At 48.1% G+C, this 23,095-nt stretch overlaps 2 protein-coding genes across 2 annotated transcripts in view; both read left to right on the forward strand.

Annotated features, from left to right (window-relative positions):
• Positions 1-23,095, forward strand: part of AASDHPPT (aminoadipate-semialdehyde dehydrogenase-phosphopantetheinyl transferase) — a 58,855-nt gene that overhangs the window by 28,574 nt on the left and 7,186 nt on the right. The gene's annotated exons all lie outside the window — the stretch shown is intronic.
• Positions 10,583-21,282, forward strand: LOC309886405 (very low-density lipoprotein receptor-like). Its single transcript, XM_082777255.1, is given in 2 exon segments — positions 10,583-11,587; positions 11,589-21,282. Coding segments are annotated over 2 exon segments (1,197 nt in total). The 5' UTR covers positions 10,583-10,592; the 3' UTR covers positions 11,791-21,282.

The following is a 23,095-nucleotide window of genomic DNA, read 5'->3' on the forward strand; positions in this document are numbered from 1 at the left end:
TCATAGGAGAGGTGTTTCAGCCCTCTGATCATCTTTGTAGTCTTCCCCTGGACCAGTTCCAACAGGTACACATCTTTCTTGTGCTGGGGCCTCTAGGCTGGGCTGCAGCACTCCAAGTGGGGCCTCAGAAGGATAGAGTGTAGGGGGACAATCACTGCCTTCCACCTGCTGGCCCCTCCTTTGTTGAGGCAGCCCAGGATGCAGTTGGCCTTCTAGGCTGCAAGCACCCACTGCTGGCTAACGTTGAGCCTTTCAACCACGAGAACCCCCAGGTCTTTCTCTCCAGGGCTATTCTCAATGAGTTCTTCTCCCACTCTGTACTCATGTCTGGGATTGCCTCATGTCAGGTGTAGCACCTTGCAATTGGACTTGTTGAACCTCATTAGGTTCTTATGGGCCCACTTCTGCAGACTGGTCCACATCCCTTTGAATGGCATTCTTTAGTATCAATTACACCACTCAGCTTGCTGTCATCTGCAAACTTGCTAAGGGTGCACTCAATCCCATTGTCCATGTTGCTAATAAAGATATTAAACAGCACTGGTCCCAAGACAGACCCCTGAGGGACACCACTCATCACTGGCCTCCACCAGGAGGACATTGAGCCATTCATCACTACTCTCTGTGTGTGGTCATTGAGCCAATTCCTTACCCACCAGTTGTGTTGGGGCCCAAAAATGAATACAGTACTCGAGGTCTGGCCTCACCAGAGCCATTGGAGAATCACTGCTTCTTTGTGCCTTCTAACTTGTTTACATTCCTCATGGCTTCATTGTCAGGAGTACTATGTTATCACCGACCACTTAGTCAGGTGCACCCCATCGTATGTCACCGTGTCCAGTGTTGCCTTCAGGGGGCAGTGGTGACCTGGTTCAGGAACGGCACGGCAGCCAACCCCAGGCCACTCGGTCCATCAGCTCACACATACCAATGTGGTGGATGGCAAATGGCATTTATTGTCGAGTCACATGGTGTTATATACCCAAGGCCCATAGCGTCACTTCCGCTTGCTTACATCACAGACCACACGCTACTGTCCATCAAGGGAGGGGCTCCACCTTTCCATACAGCGCGACATCTTCCGGCCGCCAGACCCTAACTACCCACATTTCCCCCCTCCCTATGCACAACCAAATTAGCTAAAATATAACAATCTTAAGATGTAGACATCATAACTTAAATAAAAAACGTAAGGCACAATAACCAGGAGAAAACTAGGAGGTAACTGGCAACCCTGAGTAAATACACTGTTAAAGTAGTTGTTGGTGTTCTACCAACATAATGTTAACTTTCTCTAACCAACTTTTAACAAACAACACAAGCTTATTTAGTATACAAGGTCCAAAGATAAGATCACACAAAGGCATTGCAGCCACCCACCCACGGAGGCTGCTTCGCTGTTGTCTGGATTCTGCCAGTGTGGAACTATCAGGCTTAGACAGGACGCTTGCTGACTTATTGTCTTCTCTTGTCACCAGGGTATACAGATTACAGGGGTGTCTTATGATCCGTTCCTGTGAACAGAAACTCAGTTTTCATTAGTTTTATTCTGAGTCGCGGTCAGGTCACTGCGCCGAACTGGCACCAGCGCCCGATCCACCGTGATCTGGCAGATAGTAGGCGAGTTGATCATTCCTTGAAGCAGCATTTTCCACTGGAAGTTGGGGCGTTGGCTGTTTGGAGCTTCTCTGGCCTCACGAGTTGCCATAACTTCATGGGCCCGCAGGCCCTGGGCTTGCGGCTGGGGGGTGATCACTGTTGGGTCCGTACCCATTAGCCACTTCAGGCTAGAGCCATATAGTGGGTGATCCGCCCCAGTAACTTGGGCCAGTTGTCTCGTACAGTTGTCCTCCCATTCTTGTTTAAAAACGATCATCCCCCCCTGTCAAAGATCAGTCTACAAGTTTGTTTTATATCAAACAGGAGCATATCGTCTCCCCCGAAAACACCATCTATGAGGGTAGAGACCATTGCAGAATGAAGCCCTTTATCTGCAATGGCTTTAACAATCACTTGTACATCCTTGTGGTTTATTGGTGAGTGAACCCTCTGCCCCCCATCTGTCACCCAGACCGGGAACGCTAGCATGGCCGATAGAGCCCAGACAGCACACGCAATCTTAATTTTCCTCCAATCCGTGAGAGGAATTTCTCCCCCTCGCAGTGCAGCTTTATTTTGGATGGGGATATTTTTGCTATCTGTCCCCATTTCCTCCTCCGAATTTGAATCAGTATCTGATCCGAAGTCAGAGCTCGACTGACTGGTCACCTCCGAGTTCCGGTACCCTCCCATCGAGTTCGGGCCCTGCCCCCCCTTCCCCGTGGGTGGGCCACTCTCTCCCTCGTGGCTCGCCCCGCCGCCTTCTCGGCGAGGCGTTTGCCCCACAAGAGCGTTTTTTCAGATGGCCGTTCCGATCGGCTCTCTGCCCCTCTCTCGCGCTTCTACCTCCTCCCCGGTCGCCCCCACAGCTGTTCTCTTTCTCCCATTTCCACGTGTTAGTAAAACCTAGCACTTCATCCCTGTTCCCGCTGGAGGCTTCTTCGCCCGACTCTTCGTCTTCTAGTTCAGCGCCGTACTGGGGTGCACGTGGCAGTGGTCTCTCCCAGATTTCCTCAGACTCTGGTTCCCCACCGGCACCCCTGGCTTCCTCAGCTGAGCCACTCCATAGCTTCCATAATTTTGATACCACCTTCACAAGGGTTTCCATCTTCCTTGTTGGTCCAGGAGCGTCCTCCCCGCCGGGCTGGTCCCGCCGCTCCGGCCACGGTTCACCTGAATCCAGGAGTTTTCCTGGGTTTCGGCACCACTTGTTGCCTTCAGGGGGCAGTGGCGACCTGGTTCAGGAATGGCACAGTGACCAACCCCAGGCCGCTCGGGCCATCAGCTCACACACACCAATGTGGTGGATGGCAAATGGCATTTATTGTCGAGTCACATGGTGTTATATACCCAAGGCCCATAGCGTCACTTCCGCTTGCTTACATCACAGACCACACGCTACTGTTCATCAAGGGAGGGGCTCCACCTTTCCATACAGTGCGACATCTTCCGGCCGCCAGACCCTAACTACTCACATCCAGTCTTTCAAAATCACACCCTGAGATCACAGAACCCGAAATCCTGAACATGGCACCAGCTACGCAGCCAGTCATTCACCTGGTCTGTATGCTGCCTCCTGCTTGGGTCCCAGTCTCCAATGGAGAAGCCTAAGGAGAGCACCACTTGTACTGATCCCTTCAGCATCTTTCCAAGGAACATAAAGTCTCTTTTGATGTTTTGGTGTGTCCTTGTCGCAGCCTCAGTTGTCCCCACGTGAAAGAACAGGAACAGGTGATCAGACAGGTGCTGGCCAGGGACTAAGCAATCCAGTCACAACCTTGTTGTTTTTAATAGAGTCCCAAAGTTTGGCCCCAGTTTGGTCCTATGTTTCAGGATAATAAACTGTTTGATTTGTAATAGAGGGGTCATTCATAGCAGCCCATACAAGCATGTGCTGCAAGGCTGCAGAGGGCACAGTTTTTCCCTGTTTTATTTGAGAATAAGCTGGAAAGTTCCCAGGATATTCTTTGTTTCTAAGGCCATGTGATTCCCCGTTGTTATGAATGAAGTCTCAACTCAATTTGAATTTAGTAATATTTATAAAAGAATACTTATAAAAGGCAAGTAAATAGTGCTGGGTGTGCGGGGAGTCTGTGCTCTACCAACACGCACACAAACATCAAACATTCTAAATATAAAGAATATTGCTTTTACATACTAAACCTGAGTACACCTATACATATGTACAATCAGAAAAGGTAACAAACAATCCTTTAAGTTCCATGACTTAACAGTCTCCATTTTCTATTCCTTTTCTTGATTACAAACAAGTCTCCATTTTCCATTCCTTTTGAACAATATGTCTTGCTTTAAGTTGTCAAGCAACTCAGCCTTCGGGCCTTATGTATCCCGTTCTTCCTGAATCAAAGAAAAACATATCCATCTCCTTTTCAAGGCCAATAGGGCCTGGGTCAAAAGGCATGTCCAGGTCACCAGGGGGCATAACAGTAAAAGCCTTCAATGGCTGTAGCAGCAGAAGGGCCAATGGCATAGCAGTTGGATCAGTAAAGGAGCCCGCAGCTCCCTCACTGTCTAGCAAACCACACATTTCTGACTGTGGTCCCACAGGGCTCTTTAAGGCCTCAGAGACTGCTTGCCAGGTGCTAAGCAATCCCACCACAACCTTGTCATTTTTAGTTGCAGAGTCCTACACCTTGACCTCAATTTGGTCCCATGTTTCAGGATCATAAAGTGTCCGATTGTTAATAAAGAGAATAAGCTGTAAGGTTACCAGGACAGTCTTTGTTCCTAAGGACGTATGATTCCCCATAATGCGCAACTTCTTACCAGCGAGAGGCAGTTGTGTGCACGGGTGTTGCCTTCAGGTGGCAGTGGTGACCTGGTTCAGGAACGGCACGGTGACCAACCCCAGGCCGCTCGGGCCATCAGCTCACATACACCAATGTGGTGGATGGCAAATGGCGTTTATTGCCAAGTTACACGGTGTTATATAGCTTGGGTTTACAACGTCACTTCCATCTGCTTACATCATAAATTACATGCTATTGCCTATCAAGGGAGGGGCTCTATCTTTCCGTACAGCATGATATGTCCCGGCCGCCAGACCCTACCTACCTAGATTTCCCCCCTCCCTATGTATAACTAAATTAGCTAAAATATAACAATCTAAAAAACAATTCTGCTCCCGTCTCAGTTTTATACTTTATAATAATCTTAAGAGGTAGACATCATAACTTGAATAAAAAGCATAAGGCACAATAACCAGGAGAAAACTAGGAGGTAACTGGTAACAATGGTGTGTAACTTGGGATAACTGGGGCCTAAACTATTAAGTGTCTTGGTGTTATTGGGAGCCACATCCTCAGTATTATTCTTGGTATTGTTTACTAAGGGCCTGGATGTCTGTGGGCTAAGAACCAGGTTCGGTGTTGTCGACGGAAGGAAGACACAGACGCTCAATATGAGTGAACAGTGAACTTCAACTTTAATGGATAGCTCAGTCGCCTTTTATCTAGTTCGAACATAATCAACTCATACATATCGCAAAAACTAAGCTCAGGATTGGCTAACATTTCCCGGTCTTTTCAGCTAGTTCCTCCTTCTTTTAGCTACCGTCCCACCTTAGGGACTTTCCCAATGGCTCAAGGGCATCGTGTCCTTGAGCCTGATTGGCTCTCAGCCAGCTGCGTACGTGCCCAGACTCATGTGAGTTGAGTACGGTACTTCACTAGCCCATTGCCTCCTAACTGCCCAACATCCACATGTCCTATTTCACTTAACCATTCCTCCACAATTCCCCCGTTTTTATTTTGCGCTACAAATACCTTCTCTGTGAGTTGCTCTAGTTTCTTAGTTAGGCAGTTAAAGATTATACGTGCAGCAACTGTAATCAATATAATTATAAGTAGAAAGCGAAGTCCCTCTTTGACTAAGAAAACCCATCCACCCATGTTCCCAAAAACAGATTTAAGCCAACCTTCAAACCAACTATCTTGTACTACATTTTTTTGCGTATGATCCCTTAACCATTTCAACTGGTCGTGAATTGCCCAAGTGACCCACATATTGGTTTGAGGATCGATTTTGCTTAGGATGGCACTATTACGTCCAACCGTCATTGTCAAAGATAACGCAACCAGAATCCCTTGCGCCGTTAGATCAGCCATGGTTGCTGTTATTCATACTTGATGACTTTTCTTCAATGGCTGGTTTAACACATCAACTAGGCACCCAGGTTGGCCTTGTAGGGGAAGAGATACACACATAACCTCGCCCCATATAAATCAGGTCAGCAGGCCCCAACCATTGTCCCGTTTTCATATCTCGGTACAGTACTCTCATAATACATTTATTATCATTTTCAGACTTAATGTAATGACATGCCGCGGGTGGTTCCTCATCATCTCCAAATACACACAAATGATTGAGAACAAACAAAGTTTTATCCACCCTCTCTCTAACATCTGTAATGTCTTTAAACTTTTGCAAGTACTGCTTAACTGTTCCATTAGCCCTTTCTACTATAGCTTGACCAGTTGGTGAATGTGGAATACCAGTTATATGCTTAATGTCCCACAGTTCCATAAATCGCTTAAGTGGCCCACTAACATAGGCTGGACCATTATCTGTCTTTATAGTTTGTGGTACTCCCATTACTGCAAAACAGCTGGCAAGATGACGTCGTACATCCCGAACTTTTTCCCCAGGCTGCGGTGTCATGTGACTATAAGTGTCTATCGTTACATGCAGATATCTCAATCTGCCAAATGCTGTGACATGAGTGACGTCCATTTGCCACACTTCGTTGGTTTTAATCCCTCTCGGGTTTGTTCCGATTCCAATTCCCACTCCCAAATTGTAATGACTACACGTTGGGCAAGCTTCTACTATCGCCTGCGCATCAGCTCTAGACAGTTTGTAAGCCCGCGCAAGTCCCTTAGCGTTCTGGTGCTTCAGTAGCTGTTGCGGCGACTAGTCGGTCCGCTCGAGCATTGCCTTCTCCCAGGCCTTCCTCCCACTGATGACTCCTTATGTGTATTACTGCGTACGGTTCACTTCTTTGAGCTATGGCGATCTGTAGACTGATTATTAATTCTGACAGCCATTCATTTGTTAAGTCTCTCAAGCCTGAGTCTTCTATATGATTTGCTATGCCTACTACATATAAGGAATCAGATACCATATTTAACGGAGTATCTTTCCATTTTATAAATGCCCATACTACTGCAAGAAGTTCTAGTCAACATAAAGCTTACATAACATAGGTGAATTACGCATTCCCTGGGGTAATACAGTCCATTCAAATCTTTGATCCGGACCTTCACGATTTATTGCCGGGAGAGTAAAGGCAAACCTCTGTTTGTCATTTTCATGGCCACAATCAATAAATGCCAACCCTCTGGTATCACAGCAGGATTAGGTAGACCAGGTTGCAGTGCTCCCATGGCACACATTTGATTATTAACCGCTCGCAGGTCGTGAAGTAAACGATATTTCCCCGATTTCTTGGGAATCACAAAAATTGGAGTGTTCCAAGGGCTTGTTGACAGTCTTAGGTGCCCTTGTTGACACTGCTCTTGTACTAGTCCGTGAGCATGTACTAGACTTTCCCGTTTTAGCGGCCACTGCTCAATCCACACAGGTTCATCAGTTTTCCATTTTAGTGGGATTGGGAAAGTCCAAGCAATGGCCATACCTATAAATGGTGGTCTGATGTAAGAACCATTCCCATCTGAGCAAGAACGTCTCTCCCTATCAGTGCTTGTACTCCATCTGGCAACGGTAAGACAGATACACTGCATTTTACAACTTTGTCACCTATTGTCCATTGCAGTACTGGTGATCGACGAGCAATAGTCATACCTCCTACTCCTGCTACAGTGGTACTGGATTCGAATGTAGGCCAATGCGGTGGCCAAGTTTGCGCACTGATTATTGTCACATCTGCGCCAGTGTCCAACAATGCCTCAATTTGCAGTTTCTCATCCTTTAAACATACTGTGATTTTCTGTCGTGGTCTCTGCTGCATGCCAAGCGTTAATAACGCTACTTTTCCTGTGGAGCCAAATGCTCTGAGTCCTCGGCCCTTATTGACCATCGGTGGTAGAGATGCCGCAAGGTGTGGCAACGGAATTAATTGAGCTTTGTATCCTGCGGCACATGCATTGGAGGAAACATTGCAGAAACCATAATCTGTATTTCCCCAAAATAGTCTTTATCTATAAGTCCAACCAATATTTGTAATCCATTCAAGGTAGCAGACGATCTTCCGATCAATAAAGCTCCCACAGGATCACCATTGACAATAACTGGTCCCATAACTCCTGTCCTTACCCTGGTGGGTTTAGAGTCCAATAGCGTTACATCTACTGCTGTTGCCAAGTCCAAGCCGAGGCTCCCTCTGGTGGCTGGTCAGAGGTAAAGGGATTCTTTGCAGACATTGGTGACAGTGCCGTTCCGGCCGCTGTCGTAAATGCCGCTTTTTGTGTCGTCGTGGGGCGGTCCTTCCCGCTCCTCCAGCCGTTTCCCGACACACCATGTCGACAGGTTGCTGTGTTATGCGTATTGGATTGGCAGTTCTGATACCACACTGATTTCGTTTTGCACTCTTGTCTCATATGTCCTGTGATCCCACAGCGAAAACAACGCGGTCGCGGTGAAGACCCTCGGCCAGTAGGACGGCCTCCGGGCGTTTGCAAAGGAGCAAGGGCAGCGAGTACTTGATTCTGTGTACTTGATTCTGCGATTGCTGTGCAGTCTCTCTTAATACCTGTGCCTGTTCTTTCATTCTATTCCCTAGTTGTTTTATTGCTTCTACCAACATAGCCTGCGGACCCACGGGTACCTGAGCCATCCTTTCTAAACCCTCCTCAATTGTCCAAGTTCCCGGTAACGTAGCTAATATACTACGAGTTGAAGGGTTGCAGTTTTGAATTGCACACTGCTTTAGAATAGTGCCCTTTAGATAATCAGGTACTCCAGCCGCTTGTATTGCGTTTGCTACTTGATCAATAAACAACCCAAATGGTTCCTCCCTTCCTTGCTTGATGCCCATATAGGATGGTATCCCCCCTGGCTCTCTAATTTGGTCCAAGGCTCTCCGAGCCAATCTCATTGATTCTTTAGCTTTGTCTGGACCCAGCAACGCTTGTGCCTCTAATCTATAATATGGTCCAAGTCCCATCAATTCCTCCAACGTGACACCATGCAACGGATCTCCAGGTGCCCTTATCGCAGCTACTGCCTCTTGACAAACACTTTGCCAATGCGCATTAAAAAGAAGCTGTTGATGTTGTGTTAGGATCAGCTTCATTATACTACGTGTGTCCCCGGGGAGCAATATATTAGTTCCCCAAATATAATCTAACATTTGCCGAGTAGGTTCCCCCTTTAAACCAGAATCATTTACGGTAGATCGTAATTGAGTTAATAGTTTCTAGTCTAAATTTGTCATATTAACGGTCACATTCCCCTGTGCATCTGGTGGCGATTATACTACCGGAAAAGCTTGTGTTAACTGTGTTGCCGTTTCATAATTCCCTTCACGCAGTGCCTCATTTGCTATTTGCCTCCATAGACCTTCTCTTCCCTGCGCCCCCGTTGTGAAGGGATTTGTATTTGATAGAAATGGGTTAGCACTGGTCCTTCCACTTGCTCCTTCCTCACTTTCTATTGGAGCGGTTAGAGCTGCTGGTAGTGGAAGCTCCTCCTCTGCTACAGAGGACATTGTCACAGGCACCTCCGAATTTCCCGAGACCCCCTGTGTAATAGTAAAAGTTCTAACGGAAGGTGGCAACGGGCAATCTGTTCCTTCCATATTTATTTGTTGTGGATTAACATTATTAACCCTTCCGGGTGGTCCTAACCGCTCTGTTGCAGCAGCGGCAACTCTTTGTTCAGTTTTATGTATGGCTAATGCATTAGTCACTGCTCTCCATGGCTTCATCAATTTTTTAGCAGCCTTATTTTCATTAATAACATCATCAAACAATTTATCTCCAAATTTACGCCACTCTGCTTGCTCAAATACTGTATCAGGATTTGTAAAACAACCCTTAGCTACCCCATATGCTAATAACCCTGGCAAATCTTTTTTACAATCTATATCTAAAATGCTCCGCTTTTCTAAAAAGCATTTGAGCAAATCATACGCCGCTTGTCTCTCCATACCTTTATATACGTCGGTTGCAGCCTTTGCAAAGACCTCGGCGGCGCTTCTCCAGCGGGACCCTTTATAGGCTCATCCCGGGTGCGGGGACTCCCTTCCACCTTCCGAGCTGCGGGTGCGGGGGCTCCAAGTTTTCGTCCCTTTCACCTTTCAGACCTCGGCAACGCGTGACCGGCAGGATCCTCTCCCAGGTGCGGGGACTCCACGTCCCTTTCACCTTCCCGATGTGGGTGTGGAGATTCTTGTCCCTTCCACCTCCTGGGCTGCGTTGCAGGACCGGTTCCTCCCTCATTCCGTCCAACTGTGGCCCAGGATCACTGCCAGCAGTGTCCAAATCCCGTTCAGATCGGTCCCTGTTTGGGCGCCAATTGTTGTCGACAGAAGGAAGACACCGACGCTCAATATGAGTGAACAGTGAACTTCAACTTTAATGGATAGCTCAGTCGCCTTTTATCTAGTTCGAACATAATCAACTCATACATATTGCAAAAACTAAGCTCAGGATTGGCTAACACTTCCCGGTCTTTTCAGTTAGTTCCTCCTTCTTTTAGCTACCGTCCCGCCTTAGGGACTTTCCCAATGGCTCAAGGGCATCGTGTCCTTGAGCCTGATTGGCTCTCAGCCAGCTGCGTACGTGCCCAGACTCATGTGAGTTGAGTACGGTACTTCGCTAGCCCATTGCCTCCTAACTGCCCAACATCCACATGTCCTACTTCACTTAACCATTCCTCCACACTCTTTCCTAACTAGCAGTCATGTGTCTCATCCATTTGTGGTGAACGGTCAGTGGCAAAAAGAATAGGGGGAGAGTAAGGGGCGACAAAGACAGAAACGGTACCAGGAGGATGCCACTGACACTAACAGCATGGGTAATAGGACTAGTATAAGTGACACAGGTGACGGTGCGGGGCGGTGGCAGGCGCTGCTGCACTACGGGGTGCTCTGCCTGCTGCTTGCCCTCGCCTGCCTGTGCACTGCTGCCGATGGTGCTAGAGCAAAATGTGAAGAATCCCAGTTCCTGTGTAGTAATGGACGCTGTATTCCTTTACTCCGGAAATGTGATGGTGATGAAGACTACTCAGATGGCAGTGATGAGAGTGCTTGTGTGAAGAAGACGTGTGCTGAATCTGACTTTGTGTGCAACAGTGGTCAGTGTGTGCCAAACAGATGGCAGTGTGATGGGGATCCAGACTGTGAAAATGGGTCTGACGAGAGTGCTGAGCTGTGTCATATGAGAACATGCCGGGTAAATGAAATCAGCTGTGGTCCTCAGTCAACCCAGTGTATCCCAGTGTCGTGGAAATGTGATGGTGAAAAAGACTGTGACAGTGGAGAAGATGAAGAGAATTGTGGCATTGTGACTTGTAGTGCAGCAGAATTCACATGCAGTAGTGGGCAATGTATTTCCAAAAGCTTTGTCTGCAATGGTCAAGGTGACTGCTCCGACCACTCGGATGAATCTTTGGAGCAGTGTGGCCGCCAGCCTGCACCTCCGGTGAAGTGTTCTGTGAGTGAGGTGCAGTGCGGCTCAGGTGAATGTATCTACAAGAAGTGGCGATGTGACAGAGATCCTGATTGCAAGGATGGAAGTGATGAAATTAACTGCCCTTCTCAGACCTGCAGGCCAGACCAGTTCAGATGTGAAGATGGGAACTGTGTCCATGGGAGTAGGCAGTGCAATGGTGTGAGAGACTCTCTGGATGGCACTGATGAAGCAAAATGTAACAATATTATTCAGTGCTCTGGACCTGGCAAATTCAAGTGCAGTAGTGGAGAATGCATAGATATCAATAGCGTGTGTAACCAGCAGAGAGACTGCAAGGACTGGAGTGATGAGCCCCTGAAGGAATGCAACATAAATGTGTTTGATGAACAACGGTGGATGCTCCCACATCTGCAGAGATTTCATTACTGGCTATGGATGTGACTGTCCAGCTGGGTTTGAGCTTGTAGACAAGAGAACCTGTGGAGATACTGATGAATGCCAAAACCCTGGTGTCTGTAGTCAAATCTGTATCAACCTGAAAGGTGGCTACAAATGTGAATGTAGCCGTGGCTATTAGATGGATCCTGCTACAGGAACATGGAAAGGGCCATACGGGTACAGAAATACAAATAACACCTGTGATTACACTGACACTGCTGAGCAGGGTTTAGGGGTTTATGGCACGGAGACAAGAGGTAACAACTATAGTGTTTGGAACAATTGTACAGCTTTGGCCTTACCTCCTGATGTTTTTCTGATTTGTGGGGATAGGGCCTGGCAAGGCATCCCTGCAAATGCTATTGGATGTCCATGTTACTTAGATAAACTCATTATATTTGGTCCTAGCTTGTCACAGTTGCGTGAGATTGCTGGACATAAATGGGCATTGCTTGTACCGGATTGCAGTGATAATGTTGAATTGTTTGGTGTTGCAGCTAGAGTGGCATTGGCAATTGCCAATTGCAAAAAAAACCTCTACTGGTGTCTGTCGTGCTTTCGGCTGTACTTCCTGCAACAGTTGCATATCATGGAGCGTTTTGATGTCCCGACGGATTTTTATCTGGGGGGGAGGGGTTACGTAAGAACTTGTGATCCCCACTCCCAAAAAACTTACACATGGCCCTTTTTTAATTTTTGTGCTCGCGATTTCAAACCTGTTTGTTTTTAGAGTTTCTGAGACTGTTGACACTAGCTGGTCCACTTGACTTCCTGATGGCGCAGCGATCAGGATATCGTCCATGTATTGGATGATAGTCGCGGTCGAGTCACTGCGCCGAACTGGCGCCAGCACCCGATCTACCATGATCTGGCAGATAGTAGGTGAGTTGATCATTCGTTGAGGCAGCACTTTCCACTGGAAGCGTAAGTTGGGGCATTGGCTGTTTGGAAACATGACAGAGAAAGCAAACCGCTCCTTGTCTTCTTCATGTAGAGGTATCGAGAAAAAACAGTCCTTAATATCAAGGATGGCACAAGGTTGCCCTTCCGGTATCATAGAGTTCATAGGCAACAACGTTTGGACAGGACCCATTGGTTGAATTATCTTGATTACTTCACACAGGTCATGGAGGAGGTGAAACCCTTCACCGGTTTGCTTGGGTATTACAAAAACTGGAGTGTTCCATGGGCTAGTAGAAGGCGCTGTATGACCTCGTTGTAGTTCGCGGTCGACTAGCTCGAGAAGAGCATCCATTCGAGGCTTCGACAGGGGCCACTGCTCGACCCACACTGGGTCGGACGATTTCCATGTCAGTCTAATCAGTGGAAGTGGGTATGCGGCAGTGGCCCTTACGGTGAATTTCTCACCCTGGCTTTTAATAGGGCTAAAGTGTTCCTTCCCAACAGGGGAGGGACTCCTGACATGACATATGGGAAGAGAGTAATGGTTTTCTCCAGTCCCTTTTCAGTATGGAGCGTGATTGCAACCAATTGAGTGCTCTTCCGAGCTTGGGTTAATCCCCCAGCTCCACCCACCATGGGGGCGTCTTCCAATTTCCAAGTCGGAGGCCAGTTCGTCTCAGGGATAACTGGAATGTCTGCTCCAGTATCAATCAAAAAGGGGACACTAATGGTGGTGTCATTTAAGGTATCATAAAGGGAACAGATCCCCCACACCACTGGCGGGTTATCACACTTTACTGCCAGGGCCACCCTGGGGTCTCGCCCCCAGAGGGTGGTCCTTGCTGTCCCTGAGATAAGGACAGGTTCGGCTGGACCGTCGTTTGAGCCATAAAATTGGTCGCCTCTTGAGGGGGCAGTGGGTTCAGGGGCACTGGGTTCAGGAGCACCGCGCCCCATCCGAGGTTGGCATAGTTGGGCCGCCTCATGTCCCAAGTGGGAGAGGGCTGTGCGCGGCCCAATTGGCCTCTCTCCCTCCCATTTCCCTGGGTTTTAGATCTGCATTCCTTGACGAAGTGCCCTTTCTTTCCACAGGCCCAACACGGTACTCTGGGTCAGTTTTGGTGTGGGGGGAGCGCTGTTGGCAGACCCCCCAACTGAGGGTAATTTGCCGTGACGTGGCCTGCCTGGCCACATTTAAAACATGCCATCACGTTAGCTATTGTGGTGCGAACAGCTACCTGGATCGGGGTTAGGTGCTCTTCTTTCGCAACATGTTTAATCATGTCCGTGATGCTAGACCCTGCCGGCAGTGATCGCAAGATTTCTTTGGTTGCCGAATTACACTGCTGGCGTAGGCATTCTGCTACGACTGGGCCTTTTGCCTCCACGGGCAGTGGCAAAGAGTCGACCGCTGCCTGGAGACGATCTTCAAATTGCGTAAAGCTCTCACTTTCACTTTGTTTTATTGTTGACCATGGCGATGGTTTGGCAATAACTCTAGAGGCTGTACGAATAGCTTCTCTGGCCGCACGAGTAGGTGCCATAACTTCATGGGCCCGCAGGCCCTGGGCTCGCGCCTGGGGGGTGATCATTGTTGGGTCCATACCCATTAGCCGCTGCAGGCTAGAGCCACGTAGCAGGTGATCCACGTGTTACTTGGGCCAGTTGTCTTGTACAGTTGTCCTCCCATTCTTGTTTAAAAACAATCATCCCTGCCCCGTCAAAGATCAGTCTACAAGTTTGTTTTATATCAAATGGGAGCGTGTCGTCTCCCCCAAAAACACCATCTATGAGGGTGGAGACCATTGCAGAATTAAGCCCTTTATCCGCGATGACTTTAACAATCGCTTGTACATCCTTAGGGTTTATTGGTGAGTGGACCCTCTGTCCCCCATCCGTCACCCGGACCGGGAACGCTAGCGTGGCCAATGGGGCCCAGTCAGCGCATGCAATCTTAATTTTCCTCCAATCCGTGAGAGGAATTTCTCCCCCTCGCAGTTCTGCTTTATTTTGGATGGGGATATTTTTGCTTTTGACTCTATCTGTCCCCATTTCCTCCTCCTCATCCGAATTTGAATCAGTATCTGATCCGAAGTCAGAACTCAACTGACTAGTTACTTCGGGTTCCAGTACCTTTTTGTCGGGTTCTGGCCCTGCCCACCACCCTTGCGGGCGGGCCGTTCTCTCCCTCGTGGCTCGCCCCGCCTTCTGCTCGGCAAGGTGTTTGCCCTACAAAGGCATTTTTTCAGATGGACGTTCTGACTGGCTCTCTGCCCCTCGCTCGCGCTTCTACCTCCTTCCCGGTTGCCCCCACAACTCCTCTCTTTGTCGTTCTCCTCTGCCTCCCGCCTGCGCGCGCCAGCCAGATCCAGCACCTCCTCCCTGCTCCCGCCAGAGGCATCTTCGCCCCGCCCTTCGCCTTCTCGTTCGGCGCCATCTTGGGGCGCATATGGCGGTGGTCTCGCCCAGAATTCCTCAGACCCTGGTTTCCCAGTGGCGCCCCTGGCTTCATCAGATAACCCACCCCATTGCTTATGTAATTGTGATACGACCTTCACAAGGGCTTCCATCTTCCGTGTTGGTCCGGGAGCATCCTACCCACCGGGCTGGTCCTGCCACTCCGGCCGCCATTCACCTGAATCCAGGAGATGATTCCTGGGTTTCGGCACCACTTGTTGCCTTCAGGTGGCAGTGGCGACCTGGTTCAGGAATGGCACGGCGACCAACCCCAGGCCGCTCGGGCCATCAGCTCACATACACCAATGTGGTGGATGGCAAATGGCATTTATTGCCAAGTTACACGGTGTTATATAGCTTGGGTTTACAACGTCACTTCCATCTGCTTACATCATAAATTACATGCTATTGCCTATCAAGGGAGGGGCTCTATCTTTCCGTACAGCATGATATGTCCCGGCCGCCAGACCCTAACTACCTACACATGGGTCTGCTTCTCTCAGCTTGAGCTTCTTCGCAGCTCCAGTGCGCCTATTTCCATCGACTTTCTGTATGAGCTTCTCTGAGCGGTTTGCTGAATCTGGCTGAACCTATCTTCATGAGGCGATCAATGTGCCTGTTCCCATCCTGGTCTCCATTCTGCCAGCCTGTTCCTCTTCACTCCTTTTTCCTGCTTCTTTATTGATGACGTAACTTCATCGTAACTTCATTGTGTTGCCTTTTTTAGCTTGAGGGTAGGCTCCCCTCTTATACCCTTCTCTCCACAGCAGTTCTTTTCAAAACAACTTTTCATTGGTCAAACAGCTTTGAATATAACAACAGCAAGGACCCAGAAACTTCCATGCCTTAATGGCTGGAGAACAAGAAACTGAAGACTGCATGGAGTCTCCTGAATCACCCTTCTTTGTTCCCTCTAAACTCTTTTACATTCCTGATGGCCTCATCATTAAGAGTCTGATGTTATTATCAACCACGGGGCTCGCCCACCCCATGGCCACACTCCCAAATCTCACCCTTCTTTATTAATATCAACCATTTTCTTAACATGAATTACCACTCCATATATAACATACCCATCAGGTGCTGGCCACCCATTTGGTATTTGGTTACTGTCTGTCCAATTTTTCAGGTTTCCCGGCATGTCTTGAGGACTTCCCCAGGAGGTTCAATTTAATATTGTCTTATTCCATTCATACCCTCCTTCAAAGACTAAATCCCCTACCAATTGTTTCCCATTCTGGTTTTGCCAGCAGGTTCACCCAATTATGCTTGTTTGTAATACCCATTGTGTCATTCTATTACCCTTTGCCGGTTTCCAAATTTCTGGGTCTGAAATGTTTGCTTCCATTGACTCCCAAGGCCAGCGTTCTCTTTGATTTGTTCCTCCACAGACAAAACAGTTTGTTACATTTAATGCCTTCGCAATATTCTCTGCAAGATTTATAAGCAAGTTTTTAGCAGTGGTTGGAATCTGATATTTAGCTCCCGTTTCAATTTAATGGTAAAATGACTGGAATCATAATCGCTTTGTGGCAGATTCCCTAGCTCTTTTGATAACCCTTATATCTATGATAGCCCCAGAATTCCCCTTTCTTCCAATTGCAATTCCATATTGGGTTGCTTTCCTCTGCTTTAACTCACTCGGATTATGAATAGTATGGTTCACTGGATTACAGTCCCTTGAACTATATTCTTTCTTTATTTCTTCCTTTTTAAGATATGCCTTTAATCCAGTACACAAAGTGGGTTCCTTCTGCCATGTACCCCAACATACACAGCTCCAGTCCTGTGGTGGTTTTACTCAGGTGGGCAGCCGAGCTCCACCACAACCACTCTCTCACTCCCCCTCTCCTCAAAGAGGAGACCTTTTGACCTTGACCTTATTCTGTTTAATAGCAAAGCCAGCTTTCAGGAGAATTTGAATTATTTTCTTCCCTTTCTCAAAAACTTCTTCTGCCGTGTTACCCCATACGATGATATCATCGATGTACTGCAGGTGTTCGGGAGCGTTCCCCTGTTCCAGTGTCGTCTGGATCAGTCCATGGCAAATGGTAGGGCTGTGTTTCCACCCCTGGGGCAGTCGATTCCAAGTATACTTGAAGTATACTGGAGTATACTATATACTATAGTATACTATACGGCATTAGTGTACACTGTGCGCCTGTGTCCACTAAAGCTTTATATTTCTGCGGTTCCGGTGTGCCAGGCCATTGAATCCACACAGTCCAGTAAATCCGGTTGTCCCTCTCCTCTACCTGGCCAGAGGCAGGGTCCCACTAGTCCTGGTTGGAGTATCTATCAATTAATTCTTCCAAATGTGAAGCAGAAGTCTCTTCGTCAGGGTCAGGAGTAATACTAGCCCTTCTACTGCCTCTGGGGGACTGCCCAACAGAAACTGGGGTAGCAATCCTCCTAGGGGACCCCTTTGTTGCTGCTGTATCTTTCCGTAGCTCACGTACCCGAGCAGCTAGAGCTGAGGTTGGTTCACCGTCCCACTTCCTCGTATCTTCCCCATGGTCACATAAATAAAACCACAAGGTACCCCGCGGTGTGCGGCCCGGATTCTCCCTTGTTTGAGCCGGAGACTGCTGGCGCTTGATGGCTGAAAGATTCTTCTGTCTAGGTGAGGAGGAAGCTATGTGTTCATCTAACTGTTGGGACAGTCTCTCCACAGCTGAAATGCAGGCCCGTACTGGGGCAGAAAGATTTTCGTCATATTTATGAAGCTGATTAGACACGTTGTCCACAGTTGGCCCCATCCCCTCCTCCCAATCCATTGCTGCCAGTGCACTGGTATGTGATGGGGGTGCAGCCCGTACAAACTTCCGCCACATGGACGTTATACACTGGACTTCATCAGGGTCTTTAGGTGTCTGGGCATTGTTTAAATCTCTATAAAGCATCTCCAGCACAGCTAATTCCTGCAGCTGCTGGAGGCCCTTATCCATAGTGGTCCATTTGCTTACTTGGTATACAATATCTTCTTTGTGGGGATGCCTTTCTTTCACAGCTGTTAGGATTCGCCTCCAGAGGCTGAGAACTTGTGCCTCTCTCCCAATTACTCTATCAATGAGCCTTTCTCTAGAGAGGGATCCCAGCTGCTTGGCTTCATTGCCTTCTAGCAGTTGGGTATTGGCCCCAGTATCCCAGTATCGAAGCAGCCAGGTGAGGATGTGCTCACCTGGATGATGACTGAAATCTTTTCGTATTTCTCACAGCTCACTCAAGGATAGAGACCGAGTAGTTTCTGATTCATCTATGATTTCTTCTCCCTGATGTCTCTTCTCCCTGATGTTGCCGTGATGCTGCTGCTTTAGAGCTGCCTGCCTTTTCCTCTTCTCCCTTACCCTTAGGAGGAGCTTCTTCCCTTACTAAACAACCTGATCTCTGTTTCCACTGTTTTGTCTTTACTATAGGGGCAACTGATACCATAGATGGCCGGTACTCTGGGGTGGTCACAGTGTGTGCTGTCTCATCATCAAATTCAGGAACCTCCCTATCCCCTTGAGGGTGCTGGGCAGTGTTAATTGACGTTTGATAAGCATAAGCCAGACCCTAGCGGAGTGCAGCAAGCTGGTGGAGTTCTCTAGTATTGCCAGGGTCAGGGCATACATCTTTCAAACATTCTACCCGTTTTCTTGGATTTTGCACTTGTTCAGGGGTGAAATTAAGAACCATTGGAGGAGAAAACCGTGATAGATACCTGCCTAAATCCCCACACACACCTTGCCACCCACAACTACTTTGTCTGGGGAGAGGTCCTTGGATAATATTCTTAATAAATTGCTTTACCTTGGGGAAGAAGACAAACACTAGACCTAGTAATAGGAGGATAATATCTGACCAAGGGTATCCAAGATACTCAAAGGCTGCTGTAATTAGCCCACAGGGAGAAAAGTAGAAGGCACCACCCCCGATATTATTCACTGATTGACTGCTAGGGGCAAAAAAGAAGGCGCTGTAATTCTTAATATTTTCGAAAAGATAATCTCCATGAGACCAGGAAGATAACAATGCAGGGCCTGAATACCAAACAAAACTGAAGGCCAGTATGTTACAGCACAACATGATAAAAAATCCAAGCACAGACTTCAACGCTTTCTCTGATTGGATGTGAAGGAAAAAAGAAAACAGAGAGTAGACTACATACAACATAGCCACACAGAAAAATATTACCAGAAAATCAAACATTATGACTACCAGTATGTTAGTTGTAAATACTTCAACCAAAGCTATTGTTATCTCAACCCTCAAGCCCCACGTTGGGCACCAAAAAGGACTGTGGTGGTTTTACTCAGGTGGGCAGCCGAGCTCCACTACAACCACTCTCTCACTCCCCCTCTCCTCAAAGAGGAAGGGGGAGAAAATACAACACAGAGAACTCGAGGTTTGAGATGAGAAAGGTTTAATTAAAGGGAAAGGAAATGGGAAGAAAAAAAGAAACAAAAGAAACAATAAGTCCGCGTGGAAGCACAGAGAGAGGGAAGAAAAAATTATTCTCTACTTCCCATCAATGAGCGATGTTCGGCCACATCCTGGGAAGCAGGGCCTCAAAACGCATAGCGGTTGTTCAGAAGGAATTGCCCCCTCCCCCATGAGAGCCCCCCTTTTTATTGCTGAGTGTGACATCAGGTGTTATGGAATATCCCTTTGGTTGGTTTAGGTCAGCTGCCCTGGCAATGGCCCTTCCCCATCACTTGCCCACCCCCAGCCTGCTGGCTCCTGTGGGCTTGGAAGGAGTCCTGATGCTGTGCCAGCACTATGCAGCAATAGACACAACACTGGAGTGGTATCAGTGCTGTTCCAGCTACAAGTGCAGAGCACAGCAGGCTGCTGCAGGGAAAAGGTGACTCTAGCTCAGAAAGACCCAACACAAGTCCCTGGGCGCATGCCCACAGATATAATTTTGTTGACTTCTCCGCCTCTACTGATACCTGGAAAACACCATATCAACCTCGTTCTATTTTTTTGGGGCATATATATATTTTTCTTGTTCACTATAATATTTCACCCAACTCATTGTTCCACAGGGTGTGTAATAATCGTCACTAGCAGCATCACAAACATCAAATTTGATTGATAAGGGCTTACTAAGATTTGTGGTGATGCAACTTTTCCCAATTAACCTTCCTCCTTCATTATTAGCTCGTACCTCTATCCACCATCGATAGGGGACCTCTTTGGGATCATAACAGGTTATCTTATTACTTTCATTACATCAAGCATACTCTAGCTTACATAGCATAGGTTTAATTCTTCCCCTTTACAGGCATAGACAGTATGATATACTAGTGTTTGTTCCTGAAGTCTTCCTCTCCGGGTGTTAACAATACATTTACTACAATTCTGAGAATGCCCCTGGACCAGTAGAATTATGCATGTAATTAGGAGAGGTCCAGTAAAGGCCATGTTACCTGGCGGCTTTTACCCTAAGGGGTTGCAGCCCTTGGTAAACCTTCTTGAGCCACAGTACTGGTCCCTTCTCCGGTCTTCCCTCTCCCTGATGCTTCTTCGGAAATGGTCCAGGCTTACACACCCTATGGCTCTCCTACCTGCATTCAACTTTTCCACGAGTTAGTGGGGGCTCGATTCAAAGTAGATAATCAATCCTCTAGGTATATTTCCCACCTATAATTTTAAATTTTCAGGAGCAGGGTAATTCAAGATGTTTCGGGTATGACATATACTATCTTATCTCTACCAGAGGTGGCACTTCCCCTATGGGGTTTTGGGGTCCCCAAATCCTTCTATTAGGGCCTTTATATGAGTTTGCAATGATCACTAATATTCTAGTCAATACAAGTTTTAGTATATATACACTTAGCATCCAAAGGGTTGCTGTGCCCTGATATACTTCAAGTTCCCGATCATTTGATCGGGAACCTCGTAGGGATTGGCTGCATAGAGGGCTCCTGGAAGGGAGATGAACAAATCCAACCCCAACCCCCCCAGTAACATGGAACAGAGCCGCAGCCCCGGCCCCTCCCCACCCCCAAGCAGGCAGGAGCTGTGCTTGTGCCCAACAGCCCACCCACCCCCGGCACTATAAAAGTATAGAATCATAGAATCATAGAATATCCTGAGTTGGAAGGGACCCTTAAGGATCATCAAGTCCAACTCTTGACATCGCACAGGTCTACCCAAAAGTTCAGACCATGTGCCTAAGTTCACAGTCCAATCTCTTCTTAAATTCAGACAGGCTCGGTGCAGTGACCACTTCCCTGGGGAGCCTGTTCCAGTGTGCAACCACCCTCTCTGTGAAGAACCCCCTCCTGACGTCCAGCCTAAATTTCCCCTGCCTCAGCTTAACCCCGTTCCCGCGGGTCCTGTCACTAGTGTTAATGGAGAAAAGGTCTCCTGCCTCTCGACACCCCCTTACGAGGAAGTTGTAGACTGTGATGAGGTCTCCCCTCAGCCTCCTCTTCTCCAGGCTGAACAGGCCCAGTGACCTCAGCCGTTCCTCGTACGTCTTCCCCTCCAGGCCTTTCACCATCTTCGTAGCCCTCCTCTGGACACTTTCCAACAGTTTCATGTCCTTTTTATACTGTGGTGCCCAGAACTGCACACAGTACTCGAGGTGAGGCCGCACCAGCACAGAGTAGAGCGGGACAATCACCTCCCTTGACCTACTAGCGATGCCGTGCTTGATGCACCCCAGGACACAATTGGCCCTCCTGGCTGCCAGGGCACACTGCTGGCTCATATTCAACTTGCTGTCTACCACGACCCCCAGATCCCTCTCTTCTAGGCTGCTCTCCAGCGTCTCATCGCCCAGTCTGTACATGCAGCCAGGGTTTCCCCGTCCCAGGTGCAGGACCCGGCACTTGCTCTTATTGAACTTCATGCGGTTGGTGATCGCCCAGCTCTCCAACCTATCCAGATCCCTCTGTAAGGCCTTTACGCCCTCATTTGAGTCCACAACTCCTCCAAGTTTGGTGTCATCAGCAAACTTGCTCAAAATACCCTCTATTCCTACATCCAGATCGTTTATAAAAATATTGAAAAGTACCGGCCCTAAAATGGAGCCTTAAGGGACCCCACTGGTGACCGCCCGCCAGCCTGACGCAGCCCCATTTACCATAACCCTTTGGGCCCTGCCCGTTAGCCAATTGCTCACCCATCGTATGATGTTTTTATTTAGCTGTATGGTGGACATTTTGTCCAGTAGGATCCTATGGGAAACCGTGTCAAAAGCCTTGCTGAAGTCCAAAAAAATCACATCAGCTGGTTTCCCTTGGTCCACCATATGGGTGATCTTATCATAAAAGGAAATCAGGTTAGTTAGGCAGGACCTACCCTTCACAAACCCATGCTGGCTGGGACCAATGACTGCTTTGTCCCCCAGGTGCGCCTCAATAAGTCCGAGAACCAACTTCTCCATGATTTTACCAGGCACTGACATGAGACTGACAGGCCTGTAATTGCTAGGGTCTTCTTTCTGACCCTTCTTGAAAATTGGCACAACATTTGCCAGCTTCCAGTCTACCGGGACCTCTCCAAATTCCCAGGATCGTTGAAAAATAATTGAAAGAGGTTCCGCGATGACATCCGCCAGCTCTTTCAGCACCCGGGGATGAATCCCATCCGGACCCATGGACTTATAGGGATCCAGGTGGAGTAGCAAATCCCGCACACGTTCAGGGTCAGTTGGGAGTTTGTCATCCCCACCGTCCTGGCCCACCAGCTCAGGGCACCCTGGGTCCCGAAGCCCATCATCGGCATTGAAGACAGAGGCAAAGAAGGCGTTAAGCGTCTCTGCTTTGCCTACGTCATCGTCTGTGAGGAGACCTTCCCTATCAAGGAGCGGCCCTATGTATTCTTTAGTTCTCCTTTTTCCATTTACATATCTAAAAAAACCCTTTTTATTTTCTCTCACAGACACAGCCAGCTTCAACTCTAGCTGTGCTTTGGCCACTCGAACTTTCTCCCTACAAACACGAACAGCATCCCTGTATTCTTTCCATGACGCCTGGCCCTCCTTCCAGTAGCGAAACACTCTCTGTTTCCGCCTAATCTCCATTAGAACATTCCTGGTCAGCCACGCCGGCCTCCTGCCCCGCCTACCTGACTTGCGATATTTTGGA

Source organism: Aythya marila, assembly GCF_965140915.1.
Source record: "Aythya marila genome assembly, chromosome: 1".
Classification (NCBI taxonomy): Eukaryota; Metazoa; Chordata; class Aves; order Anseriformes; family Anatidae; genus Aythya; species Aythya marila.